The sequence below is a fragment of the Mytilus californianus genome, unplaced genomic scaffold (genome assembly GCF_021869535.1).
Source record: "Mytilus californianus isolate M0D057914Y unplaced genomic scaffold, xbMytCali1.0.p SCAF_15, whole genome shotgun sequence".
Taxonomy (NCBI): domain Eukaryota; kingdom Metazoa; phylum Mollusca; class Bivalvia; order Mytilida; family Mytilidae; genus Mytilus; species Mytilus californianus.
Window position 1 is genome coordinate 5,107,610 of NW_026262637.1, and position 18,820 is coordinate 5,126,429.

Here is an 18,820-nt window from a genome sequence, read left to right on the forward strand (position 1 = left end):
TCATTTCTGTACTTTTATATAGTGTGTCATTAGAACAATCTTCATCTAATAAGACTTCTGTATCAGCACATCAAGAATACAAATGTAATATTATATTATATTTTATTTCAGTTCTGTATTCTGGACCATTTCTTCTCGTTCCCCTGCAGTCGTATATTATGTCATCATGAAGACTTACACCAGACAATCAAGGACCTTAAACACCATGATATCGAATCTGTTAGAATGACACCATCCTTTATGAGGTGACAAAATCCATATTGTTAAACACCATGAAATAGAATCAAAGTCCATCTTGTTAAACACCATGATATAGAATCAAAATCCATATTGTTAAACACTATGATATAGAATCAAAATCCATATTGTTAAACACCATGATACAGAATCAAAGTCCATATTGTTAAACACCATGATATAGAATCAAAATCCATATTGTTAAACACCATGATATAGAATCAAAATCCATATTGTTAAACACAATGATATAGAATCAAAGTCCATATTGTTAAACACCATGATATAGAATCAAAATCCATATTGTTAAACACAATGATATAGAATCAAAGTCCATATTGTTAAACACCATGATATAGAATCAAAGTCCATATTGTTAAACACCATGATATAGAATCAAAATCCATATTGTTAAACACAATGATATAGAATCAAAGTCCATATTGTTAAACACAATGATATAGAATCAAAATCCATATTGTTAAACACAATGATATAGAATCAAAGTCTATATTGTTAAACACCATGATATCGAATCTGTTAGAATGACACCATCCTTTATGAGGTGACAAAATCCATATTGTTAAACACCATGATACAGAATCAAAGTCCATATTGTTAAACACAATGATATAGAATCGGTTAGAATGACACCATCCTTTATGAGGTGACAAAATCCATATTGTTAAACACCATGAAATAGAATCAAAGTCCATATTGTTAAACACCATGATATAGAATCAAAATCCATATTGTTAAACACTATGATATAGAATCAAAATCCATATTGTTAAACACAATGATATAGAATCAAAGTCCATATTGTTAAACACCATGATATAGAATCAAAATCCATATTGTTAAACACAAAGATATAGAATCAAAGTCCATATTGTTAAACACCATGATATAGAATCAAAGTCTATATTGTTAAACACCATGATATAGAATCAAAGTCCATATTGTTAAACACAATGATATAGAATCAAAGTCCATATTGTTAAACACAATGATATAGAATCAAAATCCATATTGTTAAACACAATGATATAGAATCAAAATCCATATTGTTAAACACCATGATATAGAATCAAAGTCCATATTGTTAAACACCATGATATAGAATGAAAATCCATATTGTTAAACACAATGATATAGAATCAAAGTCCATATTATTAAACACAATGATATAGAATCAAAATCCATATTGTTAAACACCATGATATAGAATCAAAATCCATATTGTTAAACACAATGATATAGAATCAAAATCCATATTGTTAAACACCATGATATAGAATTAAAATCCATATTGTTAAACACCATGATATAGAATCAAAGTCCATATTGTTAAACACAATGATATAGAATTAAAATCCATATTGTTAAACACCATGATATAGAATCAAAATCCATATTGTTAAACACAATGATATAGAATCAAAATCCATATTGTTAAACACCATGATATAGAATCAAAGTCCATATTGTTAAACACCATGATACAGAATCAAAATCCATATTGTAAAACACCATGATATAGAATCAAAATCCATATTGTTAAACACAATGATATAGAATCAAAATCCATATTGTTAAACACAATGATATAGAATCAAAATCCATATTGTTAAACACAATGATATAGAATCAAAGTCCATATTGTTAAACACCATGATATAGAATCAAAGTCCATATTGTTAAACACCATGATATAGAATCTGTTAGAATGACACCATCCTTTATGAGGTGACAAAATCCATATTGTTAAACACCATGATACAGAATCAAAGTCCATATTGTTAAACACTATGATATAGAATCAAAGTCCATATTGTTAAACACCATGATATAGAATCGAAATCCATATTGTTAAACACAATGATATAGAATCAAAGTCCATATTGTTAAACACCATGATATAGAATCAAAATCCATATTGTTAAACACAATGATATAGAATCTGTTAGAATGATACCGTCCTTTATGAGGTGACAAAATCCATATTGTTAAACACAATGATACCTATTTAATTCATAACTCAGTTTGGTAATTTATTTCAGCTATTAAATAGTTATTAACAAGGTATTTTAATTCTAGAGTTATTTCCCATGTTTGTTTAATTGATAATTTTATAGTAATCTTTTGTGGCAACAAGATATTTTTGATATAGACAAACCAAGACCTGCTTTTCTGTTAGTTTAGTATACCTGTTTATTATATACTTCGTAGTAAATACATGTAAACTGTATCAGTCATCTGTCATATCAACATAAGTCATGGTTTGCACAGGTTTTTATCAAACCCATTATTTGTATTAACCGGTATGTCAAGTCAATTGAAAAACAGTAACTTGAGGTATGTAATAAATTGTATATGATATGGCTTTTTCAATATCACACACCTTATGAACCCTCAACTAATATAATCCCTCTAGCATTGTCTAGCAGAGCTCTTGGGATTATATTGGTGCCTCAGGTTGATACAGGTGTGATATTGAAAAAGTCGATTTATCTGGTTGTATTTTTGTAATTTGCATGATACAAACAAGTGTTTTCTTTGTTTCACCAGCAAACCAGAAGATGACTTGATAAGTTTGTGTCAAACTTATCAACCTCCGTTCATACGTTATGACGTCGCTGATATGTCCAGGTCAAAGTTATTTAGGCTGGGTCAATGTATTTGACGTCACAAAGCCATGATATGCAATTTTATTAAGAGCTGAGCAGAGTAATACAGACAGTGGGACGACCTATAATCTATTAGAAATGCAAATAATCTTTTTTTCCTGTCAGACATTGGGTCCTGCATGTAAGACAGTTTTTCCAGTCCTATCAACTGTTTGCAAACCCTCTTATTTTGAAAAATAATAACTAGTTGGATTAAGATACGCCTTAAACTTGACTAGAACGACCAGGTTAAATAAGGATATGACCATGGGGTGGTTTCATGACTGAGACCACATTTAATTTAAATTATCCTGCAACATCAAATAAATAAATGAGAATGTTGTACTAACACTTACCAATAAGACTTTATGGTTGGTTGTCTTATTGTTTGGCATAAGAACATTTAGATAAAAAAATAGACAGTGGCAAGCTACCTTTACATTAAAACAAATATGTGTGTTCACACATTAACTAAAATGAAAAAAAAAACTAAAATGATACTTGTTTTTGTTTAATTTAATTAACATAAATCTGGTCATTAGTTTTCCCTTAATAGAACTTTTGGTTTTCAATGCTTTTCAATCTACATAACTGATTTGGCCATCTATTGTTCCAACTGTTTTAATTCATGCACCACTTATTTGTCATATGGATACGAAACCCGTGTTTGCCGTACTAACAATGTTCTCTTTAAGGCACATTTTCCCGCCCTGGACGCGCCATTGCAGGAACCATGCGTCCTGATAACACTTGCCGAGTCTTGCCATCATCAGAATTATCCCTCAGTTATCTAAAAGAAGCAGAAAAAATGCTTCAAAATTGTTACCTGAAATTTACTTTCGTTTTCATTCATTGCTATGTGTAAAGATAAACCCAGAGAAATACGACAATAATTATGCTCAGATGACTTACACCAATTGGATAAACGCAGAGAAGATCGAAATCTGTTTACATCAGCACATTTACCTATTACCGGCAATAAATGTGTCAATAGAACTTTTGGTTTTCAATGCTTTTCAACTACATAATTGATTGTGAAGCCAAGGTAACCAGGACCAACAGAAATTTTAATTTTGAAGGCCCCAAACAGTAAAAATATTTGCCGGTCATTGGGTCTGACACAAAGACGTCATTTGCCCGACCCTCTAAATTTCTGCCCCCTAGGTCTGACAGGTCCGACGATTAGCTGCTCACTGATCTATATAAGTGGCATAATTTCTCTGACATTTTATTAGAAGGCAATGCAATTAGGAAGAATCCACTGTATAGGTTTTGTTTATACCTATCTTTATCTATATTTCAGGTATGTTGAAAGCAGTCAGCCAAAACAACAGATAGATCTACTGGAAAATGATGAATATACAAAGGTTATTAAACTTAATAGTACTGCCTCTCAATGGCTCAAAGATAAAATTGTATGGAAATGTTTTATTATGAGATCTTGATAGTCAATAATTGTTTTGTCCACAAGATCTGGTTGACAAATCTTTTAAAAGATTTATATGTATGTTTAAAAAAACTCATCATAGATACCAGGCTTAAAATTTTATATGTTTCATCTACAAAAGACTCATCAGTGACACTCGAATAGAAAAAGTTTAAAGGCTAAATAAAGTACATAGTTGAAGAGCATTGAGGACCCTAAAGGTTTGGCCAAATACAGCTAAGGTAACCAAGTCCTGGGGTAGAAATATTTTAGTATTTTGAAAACACAAGTTTTGTAAACAGTTAATTTATAATTATAACCATATCGATGAAACATTTATATATTGTTCTACCAATTCTGTAATTTTATTTTTTTTGTGTTTTATTTACTTAGTACTTTGGTTTTTTTTCATTGGAAAGGGATAGAGGAATTAATTTCTTTAAAAATGATGTTGTTATAACCACTTTAATTACTTCTTTAGCGTTTCAGGTTTTTAGTTCTTTGTTTATTTTTCAGAACGTCATTGAGAAATTTATGACTCAGATTAACAAATATCATGAGTTGTTTTTCCCTGTGTTACGATGTCTTCATTGTTTGGTCAGTAAACTTCCAAAGCATCCATTGGGTAAACAGGTATGGCTTATGTGAATTTAATTATTTTTGAAATAAAAAAAAAAAACATTTGTGTATTTTTTAGCTCACCTGGCCTAAAAGGCCAAGTGAGCTTTTCTCATCACTTGGCGTCCATCGTCATCCGTTAACTTTTACAAAAATCTTCTCCTCTGAAACTACTGGGCCAAATTTAACCAAACTTGGTCACAATCATCATAAGGGTATCAAGTTTAAAAAATGTGTCCGATGACCCCACCTGCCAACCAACATGGCCGACATGGCTAAAAATAGAACATAGGGGTAAAATGCAGTTTTTGGCTTATATATCTGAAACTAAAGCATTTAGAGCAAATCTGACAGGATAAAAATGTTCATCAGGTTTAGATCTATCTGCCCTGAAATTTTCAGACAAATCAGACAACTCGTTGTTGGGTTGCTGCCCCTGAATTGGTAATTTTAAGGAAATTTTGCAGTTTTTGGTTATTATCTTGAATATTATTATAGATAGAGATAAACTGTAAACAGCAAGAATGTTCAGCAAAGTACGATCTACAAATAAGTCAATATGACCAAAATTGTCAATTGACCTATTAAGGAGTTATTGCACTTTATAGTCAATTTTTCGTAAATGTTTGTAATCTTTTACAAAAATCTTCTCCACTTAATCTACTGGGCCAAAAAGAGTTAAACTTAGCCACAATTTTCAATAGGGTATCTTGATTGAAAAATGTATCCAATGACCCTGTCATCCAACCTACATGGCCGCCATGGCTATAAATAGAACACAGGAGTTTACTATAGAAGTCTAAGGGAAAATTGTAAAAAAAAACAATTTCAAATGGTCACAACTTGAAAACTAATTTAAATAATGATAAGGGGTCTTCAGTATCTATTGTAAGATTAAAAAAGGATGAGCTGCTTTTGATTTAACTACTGGGCCAAATTAAACCAAACTTGGCCTCAATCATTATTAGGATATCTAATACTATTTATTATGATTTTAACTTTATTTTACATGATTTCCAAAAACACAGTAGATACAGGTGAGCGACACAGGCTCTTGAGAGCCTTTAGTTTTTAATAAAGTTAAGATTTACTGCTATTTTCAACAGAAATAACAAAATTCACATGCATAAAACTGTAAAATGAAAATGTTTGCAGTAAATTTTGTGTTGTGTGGTACATTACAAATAAATAGGAAAGGCACAAATTTAAAGAAGGGTACACATCTTGCTCTTATCAGTTTTTAAAATGCAGATATTTTCAGTCAACAACTTTTCAAAGATGAAAGGACATACAGTAATAGCACATTATATAGGAATATTACAAGCTGCTAAAAATATTATGTTAATTTTTATGACATTACCTTGACTGACAGATTCATGTATATGTGAAAAAATATATCTGACCTGTTTTCAGTTGAGAGAAGTATATTCTATGACCCTTGGTAGTTTTATATGTGAAACTGAGCAGTACAAAGATGCTATAGAACTGTTAAAGTAAGTGACCTAACTGTAAACTCTATATACATATAAAATAAGGAGATGTAGTATGTTTTCTAATGAGACAACTATTCAACAGAGTCCAAATGACCCGGATTAAGCATCTATAGGTCGCTGTACCGCCTTCAAAAATGAGCAAAACCCATACCTTACAGTCAGCTATAAAATGTTCTGACATGACAAAATGTATGATTACAATTTCCAAGTTTTGTATTGAACAAAGAAAGTTCCTGCTTTGATGGTCTTTAGTCATATTATACACAGATAATATTTAAATTGTTTATACCATTACCAAGGTTTGAAATAATTTATAAGCATACAGTGCCCCTGAGCAACCTATATCAGCCTTTTAAAAATTGTATCTGTTAAAAATTGCCATACTGCAGTTACTACTGAATATAGATATTAAATTATTATTTATTTGCATTCATAAGTCCAAAAACTTTTTTTTTAAATACTTATATGATATAAAAAATTTCCTGTCATTTAAAGTTGACTTGATATCAAATTGTATGACATCAACGAGAATTTCATGTGAATTTAATTTGTAAAATATTCGTTTCACTTTAAATCCATATAATTACTTTACATGAATGTTTCTTCAGAATATGTACTTTTGATTGGCAGATAATAATCCAGAGGCCTTCCATAATTAGATTTTATTTCTCAATAAAATTCAACATTCATAACTGCTCATGCTTCCCATGATAATGTCACAACAATGCAAAGGAAAATAAACAAAAAACTTGACAAGCCTTGTAATTTTATGATTAAGCATAAATATTCTAAGAATTCTTTCTGTAATTTTATAGGGTTGTGAAAGCATTGATGGTGCACACATTTTTAGGATGAAGCACTTCCTCACTTAATGCAAAATGTGCTTTGATTTTACACCCCAATAAAATTACAAAAAGAAGCATTCAATTCTTATAAAGTCAATTGTAAATTTATTGTGAAATATTTTTTACTTTCTTTGGATTCATTTATTTTCGTGGGTACCAATTTTCGTGGATTGATGAAAACATGTATTTTCATGGACATTTAATTTCGTGATTTTGCCGAAGTCTGCATACTACCTTACGGAAAATTTGTAATTTGTTAAACATTTAAATTAGTGGTTCACCTTTACTTACGAAATCCTCGAAAATTGGTATCCACAGTATGTAAAAACCATTAAATTATGAAAACAGTTAAGTTGGGAGTATTTATACCACAGAATGATGTCAAAAGATGAACTAACAGAGTTGATGAAGGCCAGTATACAGGAGCTTGGACAAGATTTACATGACGACCTACAGGATATACCTCAAGATCTGGAAAGGTTTCTACAGAGATTTGACACATTGCATGGTATGTGAATGGGGTTGGGGTCTGACCATTTCTAGAATTTTAATTTTTAAGAATTTATTGCAGTTGTTATATTTATGGGCAATAATGACATATGCTTACTCAAGATTGCTTTCAGACTTATTGGCTTGTTTGAATTAGTGCTTAAAGTAACAGTTTTCACTATTTTATTTTATCAGAGAGTTGTGGGATCTTCTTCTTTTGACAGTTCGGTATCATTTTTGACCAGCTTATAGTATTGTGATGTCAGTCAGACGGGTGGATTTGGGGCTGGAAGGGAAAGTGGGTACCTAATTTGTGTGATAAATTCCTGCTACAGTTTTAACCCAGATCCCTAAAACTTCACAGGAAAATTGCACATATGTTTAAGTTGTGCACCTGTTATTATGAAATTGTTTGAGGAATTTTTTTCTCATTTTTGCAGACTTGGGATCTTCGTCATTTTTCAGGAAAATTTATGAAAGAGATATTTAAGAAAAATTCTTCTCCCCTTTCATGTAATTGCAACTACATTGTAAACATTCTACATTGATAAGTCACAAATATTACAACCAGCCCATTTGAGACTTTGACTAATTTTTAACCTTTACATGCAACTGTTTAATGATTACTGACAACAGGGGTATCTGGCACTCATGATATAGCCATTTTAACAACTGTTTAATGATTACTGACGACAGGGGTATCTGGCACTCATGATCTAGCCATTTTAACAACTGTTTAATGATTACTGACGACAGGGGTATCTGGCCCTCATGATCTAGCCATTTTAACAACTGTTTAATGATTACTGACGACAGGGGTATCTGGCCCTCATGATCTAGCCATTTTAACAACTGTTTAATGATTACTGACGACAGGGGTATCTGGCACTCATGATCTAGCCATTTTAACAACTGTTTAATGATAACTGACGACAGGGGTATCTGGCACTCATGATATAGCCATTTTAACAACTGTTTAATGATTACTGACGACAGGGGTATCTGGCCCTCATGATATAGCCATTTTAACAACTGTTTAATGATTACTGACGACAGGGGTATCTAGCACTCATGATATAGCCATTTTAACAACTGTTTCATGATTACTGACGACAGGGGTATCTGGCCCTCATGATATAGCCATTTTAACAACTGTTTCATGATTACTGACGACAGGGGTATCTGGCACTCATGATATAGCCATTTTAACAACTGTTTCATGATTACTGACGACAGGGGTATCTGGCCCTCATGATATAGCCATTTTAACAACTGTTTCATGATTACTGACGACAGGGGTATCTGGCACTCATGATATAGCCATTTTAATAACTGTTTAATGATTACTGACGACAGGGGTATCTGGCACTCATGATATAGACATTTTAATAACTGTTTCATGATTACTGACGACAGGGGTATCTGGCACTCATGATATAGCCATTTTAACAACTGTTTAATGATTACTGACGACAGGGGTATCTGGCACTCATGATATAGACATTTTAACAACTGTTTAATGATTACTGACTACAGGGGTATCTGGCACTCATGATATAGACATTTTAATATTGTCAGTTTTACAGAAAATAAATGATTGAATGTGAATACAATTTTGTTACGAAATAACTGTTTTGCTAGTAGAAGTAGGAAAATAATAAGCATTTAAAGGAAAATGTTTCTGATATCATGTTCCGTTTTAAAGTATATTGGTATAGGCAAGAGATGTTTTCTTTCTTTTACAAGAAATACCAGAGGAGGAAGAAGAAAATGACAGCCAAGAAGAATCAACATTACATTTAGAGAAAACAGATTTACATAACCTCAGAAAGGTAGAAATCATAAACAAGTAAATACAGTAGTACCTGAATTATATAATCCCCTTGGAATCAACATTACATTTAGAGAAAACAGATTTACATAACCTCAGAAAGGTAGAAATCATAAACAAGTAAATACAGTAGTACCTGAATTATATAATCCCCTTGGAATCAACATTACATTTAGAGAAAACAGATTTACATAACCTCAGAAAGGTAGAAATCATAAACAAGTAAATACAGTAGTACCTGAATTATATAATCCCCTTGGAATCAACATTACATTTAGAGAAAACAGATTTACATAACCTCAGAAAGGTAGAAATCCTAAACAAGTAAATACAGTAGTTCCTGAATTATATAATCCCCTTGGAATCAACATTACATTTAGAGAAAACAGATTTACATAACCTCAGAAAGGTAGAAATCAGAAACAAGTAAATACAGTAGTACCTGAATTATATAATCCCCTTGGAATCAACATTACATTTAGAGAAAACAGATTTACATAACCTCAGAAAGGTAGAAATCAGAAACAAGTAAATACAGTAGTACCTGAATTATATAATCCCCTTGGAATCAACATTACATTTAGAGAAAACAGATTTACATAACCTCAGAAAGGTAGAAATCATAAACAAGTAAATACAGTAGTATCTGAATTATATAATCCCCTTGGAATCAACATTACATTTAGAGAAAACAGATTTACATAACCTCAGAAAGGTAGAAATCATAAACAAGTAAATACAGTAGTACCTGAATTATATAATCCCCTTGGAATCAACATTACATTTAGAGAAAACAGATTTACATAACCTCAGAAAGGTAGAAATCATAAACAAGTAAATACAGTAGTACCTGAATTATATAATCCCCTTGGAATCAACATTACATTTAGAGAAAACAGATTTACATAACCTCAGAAAGGTAGAAATCATAAACAAGTAAATACAGTAGTACCTGAATTATATAATCCCCTTGGAATCAACATTACATTTAGAGAAAACAGATTTACATAACCTCAGAAAGGTAGAAATCCTAAACAAGTAAATACAGTAGTTCCTGAATTAAATTCACCCTTGGACGACAATTTTAATTTTATCAGTTACTATTTATTTGTCTGAAAATGCTTTTTACAAACAACTTCTCCCTAAAACATGACCAGCAATCACATTTTTTGTCCATTAGTGCTGAATTTTATTTCAAAAGAATGATGGATGTTTAATTATTGAACTTAATGGCAGTGACCACTTTGGTCATAAATCATAAGGGTTACCCCTGGGAGATTAATATCCTTCATATATCATCTCTTAACACCATCATCATTGTTATTATTTAACAATTTAACTATTAATGGATAAGTGATGAATTATTTTTTACGTTTAATAGCCAATTCAATATTGCATTCTCTCTCTCTCTTAAGTAATCAATACTTTTGGAGCTTAGATTTCTTGTATGTTTTACTGTGTTTGCAAGTTAAAAGTCATGTGTGAAAATAAAAGAAATTATGATACAAGTTTGCATAGTACTTGCCATACAGTTTAACGTAGATTCTATATCTTAGAATTGGCCATTTGACATCTTATTGCCAACATATTGAATCTAAAATATACATGTATACTGGTAGTAAGATTTTTAAAGCAAATTACACTAACACAGGATAGGAGATGCACTTGGAATTAATCCTTTTCTTTTAAATAATTCTTTACAGAAATTGATGGAGGCTGGGAAAAAAAGTAAGAAGTTATCACCCTATGAAAAGCTTCGATTGGAAATTGTAGATTATTATGACAATGTATTCAGGTTTGTTATTATATGATAATGTCCTTTGAAAATTTTAATAAAAAGATATCACTAATTTATTAAATAAAGTTTGGTATTGTAAAAGTCTGTTATATTTGGCATACCAATGTAAGTGGATTTCTAGGCTTACTAAATTATGAATTTCAATTCCTATAGAAACGCATACTTTACCAGGTTTTGTTATGTGCATAATTAAAAAAAAAAAAAAAAAGGAGTCAAAGATTTTTCATAATTCACAGAAATAAAAAAGAAACACCAGTATAGAAATGTTAACAAGTAATTTTAAACTATGGCCATCACTCATCTAGAAAATGTAGTGAAATGAGAATTAAATAGTAGCTTGTTATTTCTTATTTTACATTGATAAAAATTAGAAGACTGTCAATAAATGTTTTATTCATGTACCTGTGCAAATGAATATTCATCTTATACTAAGTGTTTTATTTTTCTAGGAAATATCTTGACCTACATCTTTTCCTTTACATGAAGTGTTTTATGTTTCCCGGAAATATCTTGTCCTAAATCTTTCCCATTATATGAAGTGTTATTTTTCCAGGAGATATCTTGTCCTAAATCTTTCCCTTTACATGAAGTGTTTTATGTTTCCAGGAAATATCTTGTCCTAAATCTTTCCCTTTACATGAAGTGTTTTATGTTTCCAGGAAATGTCTTGTCCTAAATCTTTCCCCATTACATGAAGTGTTATTTTTCCAGGAAATATCTTGTCCTAAATCTTTCCCTTTACATGAAGTGTTTTATGTTTCCAGGAAATATCTTGTCCTAAATTTTTCCCATTATATGAAGTGTTATTTTTCCAGGAGATATCTTGTCCTAAATCTTTCCCTTTACATGAAGTGTTTTATGTTTCCAGGAAATATCTTGTCCTAAATCTTTCCCTTTACATGAAGTGTTTTATGTTTCCAGGAAATGTCTTGTCCTAAATCTTTCCCCATTACATGAAGTGTTATTTTTCCAGGAAATATCTTGTCCTAAATCTTTCCCTTTACATGAAGTGTTTTATGTTTCCAGGAAATATCTTGTCCTAAATCTTTCCCATTACATGAAGTGTCATTTTTCCAGGCAATATCTTGTCCTAAATCTTTCCCTTTACATGAAGTGTTTTATTTTTCAAGGAAATATTTGTCTTGTCCTAAACCTTTCCCATTACATGAAGTGTTATATTTTTCCAGGATTTATGTGTCTCGTCCTAAATCTTTCCCATTACATGAAGTGTTTTATTTTTCCAGGAAAAATGTGTCTCGTCCTAAATCTTTCCCATTACATGAAGTGTTTTATTTTTCCAGGAAAAATGTGTCTCGTCCTAAATCTTTCCCATTAGATGAAGTGTTTTATTTTTCCAGGAAATATCTGTCTTGTCCTAAATCATTTCTATTACATTATTAAAGTGTTTTATTTTTCCAAGAACTGTCTTGTCCTATATCTTTGCCTATACATGAAGTGTTTTATTTTTCCAGGAAATATCAGTCTTGTCCTAAATCTCTCCCATTACATGAAGTGTTTTATTTTTCAGGAAATATCTTTATAAATCTTACCCTTTACTTGAAGTGTTTTATTTTCCAGGAAATATCTGTCTTGTCCTAAATATTTCCCTTTACATTTACTTTTCTAGGAAATAACTGTTTTGTCCTAAATCTTTTCCCATACATGAAGTGTTTTATTTTTCAAGGAAATATCTGTCTTGTCCTAAATCATTTCTATTACATTATTAAAGTGTTTTATTTTTCCAAGAACTGTCTTGTCCTATATCTTTTCCTATACATGAAGTGTTTTATTTTTCCAGGAAATATCAGTGTTGTCCTAAATCTCTCGCATTACATGAAGTGTTTTATTTTTCAGGAAATATCTTTATAAATCTTACCCTTTACATGAAGTGTTTTATTTTTCAAGGAAATATCTGTCTTGTCCTAAATCTTTCCCATTACAATAATATTGATTATTTCTAGATATATCTGTTGTGTCCTAAATCTTTCCCTTACATGAAGCATTTTATTATTTCAGGAAATATCTGTCGTGTCTTAAATCTTTCCCCTTATATGAAGTGCTTTATTATTTCAGGAAATATGTCTTCTTCCCATTACATTATTTTTTTTACTTTTCCAGGAAATATTTGTCTTGTCCTAAACCTTTCCCATTACATGAAGTGTTATATTTTTCCAGGATTTATGTGTCTCGTCCTAAATCTTTCCCATTACATGAAGTGTTTTATTTTTCCAGGAAAAATGTGTCTCGTCCTAAATCTTTCCCATTACATGAAGTGTTTTATTTTTCCAGGAAAAATGTGTCTCGTCCTAAATCTTTCCCATTAGATGAAGTGTTTTATTTTTCCAGGAAATATCTGTCTTGTCCTAAATCATTTCTATTACATTATTAAAGTGTTTTATTTTTCCAAGAACTGTCTTGTCCTATATCTTTGCCTATACATGAAGTGTTTTATTTTTCCAGGAAATATCAGTCTTGTCCTAAATCTCTCCCATTACATGAAGTGTTTTATTTTTCAGGAAATATCTTTATAAATCTTACCCTTTACTTGAAGTGTTTTATTTTCCAGGAAATATCTGTCTTGTCCTAAATATTTCCCTTTACATTTACTTTTCTAGGAAATAACTGTTTTGTCCTAAATCTTTTCCCATACATGAAGTGTTTTATTTTTCAAGGAAATATCTGTCTTGTCCTAAATCATTTCTATTACATTATTAAAGTGTTTTATTTTTCCAAGAACTGTCTTGTCCTATATCTTTTCCTATACATGAAGTGTTTTATTTTTCCAGGAAATATCAGTGTTGTCCTAAATCTCTCCCATTACATGAAGTGTTTTATTTTTCAGGAAATATCTTTATAAATCTTACCCTTTACATGAAGTGTTTTATTTTTCAAGGAAATATCTGTCTTGTCCTAAATCTTTCCCATTACAATAATATTGATTATTTCTAGATATATCTGTTGTGTCCTAAATCTTTCCCTTACATGAAGCATTTTATTATTTCAGGAAATATCTGTCGTGTCTTAAATCTTTCCCCTTATATGAAGTGCTTTATTATTTCAGGAAATATTTCTTCTTCCCATTACATTAATTTTTTTACTTTTCCAGGAAATATATGTCTTGTCCTAAATCTTTCCCATTACATGAAGTGTTTTACTATGATTCTGCAGCAGACGTCAAGAGACAATTGAACTCTTCACCCAGATCAGCAGTACAAACAGCATTGGCTACTCCTCATCATTATCTTCAGGTAAACATGCTTTCTTATGTTTTTTCTTTTTGATCTGCAGTGCAGAATGTTAATGGTAAAAATGGTTAAGACATTGAGCATGAAAACTAGGTCAGAGGGATAGACCTTTACACGGATTCTGACTCTCTATGTATGTACATCTTTATTCAAATTCAGATAATCTTACAACTTGCATTATGAAATATGAATTAAGATGCAAAGATGTTCTTCCTTTAAACAAGTTTATACATACACCAACAACTTTCAAGCATGCAAGAGGGGGGGTCGGACCTTTATCAGGACTCCAGGATCGGGTGTTTTTAAGCTTGGGATTTCGGGATCCGGGAATTCTTTTTTTGAAATTGGGGATGTCGGGATTTAAATTTCTTTAAATTCGGGACCTAAGGATTTCATGTTTTTGAGCACGGGATTTCAGGATCAGGACCCCTCCGACCCCCCCTCCCATGTAATTAGGATCATATTAACTTGCTTGTCATATGGATCAACTTAATAAGCTTGTGAGAAAGGATGATACTTTTGGTGAAATAATATAGGCTTAGACCAGCAGGGTACCTGTGTCCTAGACATCAACACCATGTGGACACTTGCAGTTCCCTTTAACTTTCAGGCAAATAATACTCTTGACCTTTTTGGATAAAGAAAATGTTGGTTAACAAGACAGCAACCCAGAAAACATCTATATGTTGAGCCTGCAACATTTTGTTGTGAAAGCGAGACCGAGATCCTAGATTCCGTCAGCGGCGTCATATTTAGGTTCAGTCTGTGGTTATTTAGACATCAATAACTTTATCAAACCTTTTGAATTTAAGACAGAAGCTTGTTCATGTTGTTTATGATGAAAAGACAGTATCCACAGCAAAATTTTGAAAACTTTTATTTCCATTTTCCGTATTTTACTGATATGGACTTATTTTTTTTTACAGTTAACAACAAAAACAAGTAGATACAGTCTGGGGTTAAAGCCTTCATAGAATTTTATGAAACTTTGGCAGAAGCTTTTTTATGATTAAGAGATAATGTCTGAAGCAAACTTTTGAAAATATATTTTTTTCATTTTTAGTATTTTTCTGATAGATGGACTTACTTTTTAACAATTAATATTTACAGACAGTCTGGGAATAAAATTTTTTGACATGATAAAGAAAAAGTCTTCAATTTTGTATTTTGCTGATAAGTGGACTCACTTTTTAAGTCAACATTACACTTTTACACTGACCTCAGCAATCGCAGACGAGACGCAGGGTTCTGCAGAACCCCGTACAAATTTATTTCATCTTTTACTTGTCCATGGCTTATGCAGTAAAGATCCAAGCTTTAAAGAAATAATGAAATATGTAGCAGAATTCAACAGAAATGAATATATGGAGTTGTGGGGTAAACATCAACCTTTCAATTGATGTTTTTAAAAGTATACATATAAATGTCACTATTGTAATATTATCAGCTGAAAAATAATTTGAATAACAGTTTTTAAAATCTGAACTGTATTACGGTAGTAATGGAAGAACAGCAAGAGCATGCTTTACATCAAACTTGTATTGTATTGTGATTGATTGATTGTTGGTTGCTTAACGTCCAGTGGCTATTGTATTGTGATATTTCAGTGTAAATGTTGTGACATGGAGCCTGGTATTATAAGTTCTACAATGCCAGACCTCTGCATAGTATATAAATTACATCTGGAATGTACACAGCTGATTAACCTGTTTGATTGGCTACAGGTAAGTGTAATATCAGGGAAACCATATAATAGTTGAGACCATACTTTTTATGCATTTTGTTATTACAATGAGCATAATTTGTCTCATGTTTTGTTTGTTTTTTTTTAATAACCAAAATATCCTATATCATGGTTGTGATATAGAAAGAAGATATATAGTGTAGTAATTTATGACAGCAATCTGTACATACTTGACTAAAGCAAAGGAACAGTTTTTGTATTGATGTCCTTCATCTCAGTGTCTTAATGAGGCCTAAAACACAAAAAGCTCTTTAATTTTCCTTACATTGAATAAAATCAACATGCATTTCCACGCACTCACTTGGATACAATTCTTTTGTTTTATTTAATGTATTACAAATAATTAAACACACAAACTCTTCACCAGAGACCAAATGACATAGAAGTTAACAACTATAAGTCACTGTACAGCCTTCAACAATGAGCAAAATCCATACCTCATGGTAAGCTATAAAAGGCCCTGAAATGACAAAAGTAAAACAGCTCAAACTAGAAAAATTAACAGACTGATTTATGTACAAAACAATGAATGAAAAACAAATATGATTTACAGGAACAAACGATAACCACTGAATTACAGGCTCCTGACATTGGGACAGGCACAAACAGAATGTGGTTGGGTTAAACATATTTGTTGGAACCAAACCCTCCCCCTAACATGGGACAGTGGCAGTACAACATAAGAATAAACTATAAAAATCAGTTGAAAAGGGCTGAACTCATCAGATCGAAACAAAGCAGAAAAACAACAAAACACAGACCAGTAATGACATCCCTCACAACAAAAAAGACACTTAATTACAGATCTGAGAGTACTCGTAGTTATGAACAGCTAGTTCAAGGCCAATAACAATTAATAAATAAATCAAGTATCTAAGACTAAAATTTCAATCAGTACATACACATCCAACTTACAATGGATTTAGTGTAAAGACGTCATTAATAGTCAGAGAAAAACGTTACCTTGTGCAATGCCAAAATATAGGTATTGACAGATTGTAGAACTGTGAATGTGTATATGTAAATAACAAATATATTAAGTATGGTTTAAATTTACTAATAACAATATTTATACCAATAAAAACAATATTCAAAGATCTAATTACAGTGTTGAACTGGTAACCTTTTAGAATAAGTTTATTTAAAGGATCAATAAGTTTACAAAGATTGTATCTAAATTTACGGACTTCGTAAACAACATCATCGTAAAATTAGGATGTGCTATCCCATTTGTAATGATTCATCTACAGGTACAGCCAACTTCCAAACCAAATCATTGTATCTATGGAAGAATTTAGTAAAAGTTTAAGTAATTTGTGGTAACAATATCCTTGACTTAGCAATTTACCAGCAATACATAGATGACGTTCATTGAAATCCAAAACATCACTACACACAGGGGCATAGCCAACGAGTTGTGATTTATAAACACTGTAACATAGTATCAAAGGAACATCACCATCCAAAATAGGAAAAGTAACAATAGGAACGAAAATTTGTTCCTTTGTCATAAATTTTTGTGTAGAGTTTCCAGTGTAAAACTGAAATATCTAATTAGATTTAAAAACGGACAAGAAACAGAGATGACAGTGTATATTTAAATCAAATTATTGATTGTCCCATGTCTGGTTCCAACTAAAAATAGTGAAATTATACTGCACTTCAACATGACATACGCATACCCAAAGAACTTTCATATGTGATACTTATTTCATATACATTCTATTATTTGGCTTTTTTTATAACTAGAAGTTATTTAGCATATATCTCAAACTTTATTATCCTTAGCTTTAACATCAACAAATATTGTGCTTAATCAGCTGTTTGTATATTATTGTATCATGACAGGCTTTTGTGACTGTTGTAACAACAGGAGAGGAGGAAGATGAAGGAAAGAAGAAGGCAGTGGATAAAGTATTACAGTATCCTTAGTGTAAATCAACAAAGTGGTTTAAACTGTCACATGATAATGTGCCTGTCCAAAATTAGGAACTGTGTCAATACTTTATCATATTTTAGTATTTATGTCCTTTGGGCTTTTTGTGTGGCTGATAGATATTTTGATGTTAGGTATGGTATGGTATGGTTTTGACATGGTATAGAAAAGGATGTTAACAGATACAAGACACTGAAGAGGGTCATAATAGGGGTACCTTCATGACGAATAACCGTAAAAAATATGGCCACATGATGTTAAGGATCATAGATTTATTCTTACGAGCAAGCTCCGAGCATGCTGGGAGGATGCTCGGAGCTTTTTAAGTAGGCTCTTCTCAGCAGTTAATGTGACAATAATTATCATCATCCATTAAGACCACTTCTATGATAAGGAAAGTAGAGCATTATAGAGGAAGCTCCATTAACACCTGTGTAAACATCTGGTCTATTTAAATACATTTTGAATGAAATTTTACAAAACTATAAA

The 18,820-nt window shown here is 31.3% G+C and overlaps 1 protein-coding gene across 1 annotated transcript in view; it reads left to right on the top strand.

The window, feature by feature from the left end:
- The window catches only part of LOC127725946 (uncharacterized), an 84,206-nt gene extending 65,879 nt beyond the window's left edge, over positions 1-18,327 (top strand). The window contains exons 19-28 of the mRNA XM_052233250.1: positions 112-245; positions 4,210-4,273; positions 4,849-4,965; positions 6,364-6,443; positions 7,663-7,796; positions 9,524-9,609; positions 11,312-11,403; positions 14,513-14,654; positions 16,259-16,375; positions 18,244-18,327. Coding sequence (XP_052089210.1) covers positions 112-245; positions 4,210-4,273; positions 4,849-4,965; positions 6,364-6,443; positions 7,663-7,796; positions 9,524-9,609; positions 11,312-11,403; positions 14,513-14,654; positions 16,259-16,375; positions 18,244-18,327 — 1,050 coding nt within the window. The remainder of the gene's footprint in view (positions 1-111; positions 246-4,209; positions 4,274-4,848; positions 4,966-6,363; positions 6,444-7,662; positions 7,797-9,523; positions 9,610-11,311; positions 11,404-14,512; positions 14,655-16,258; positions 16,376-18,243) is intronic.
- The last annotated feature ends 493 nt before the right edge of the window (positions 18,328-18,820 follow it).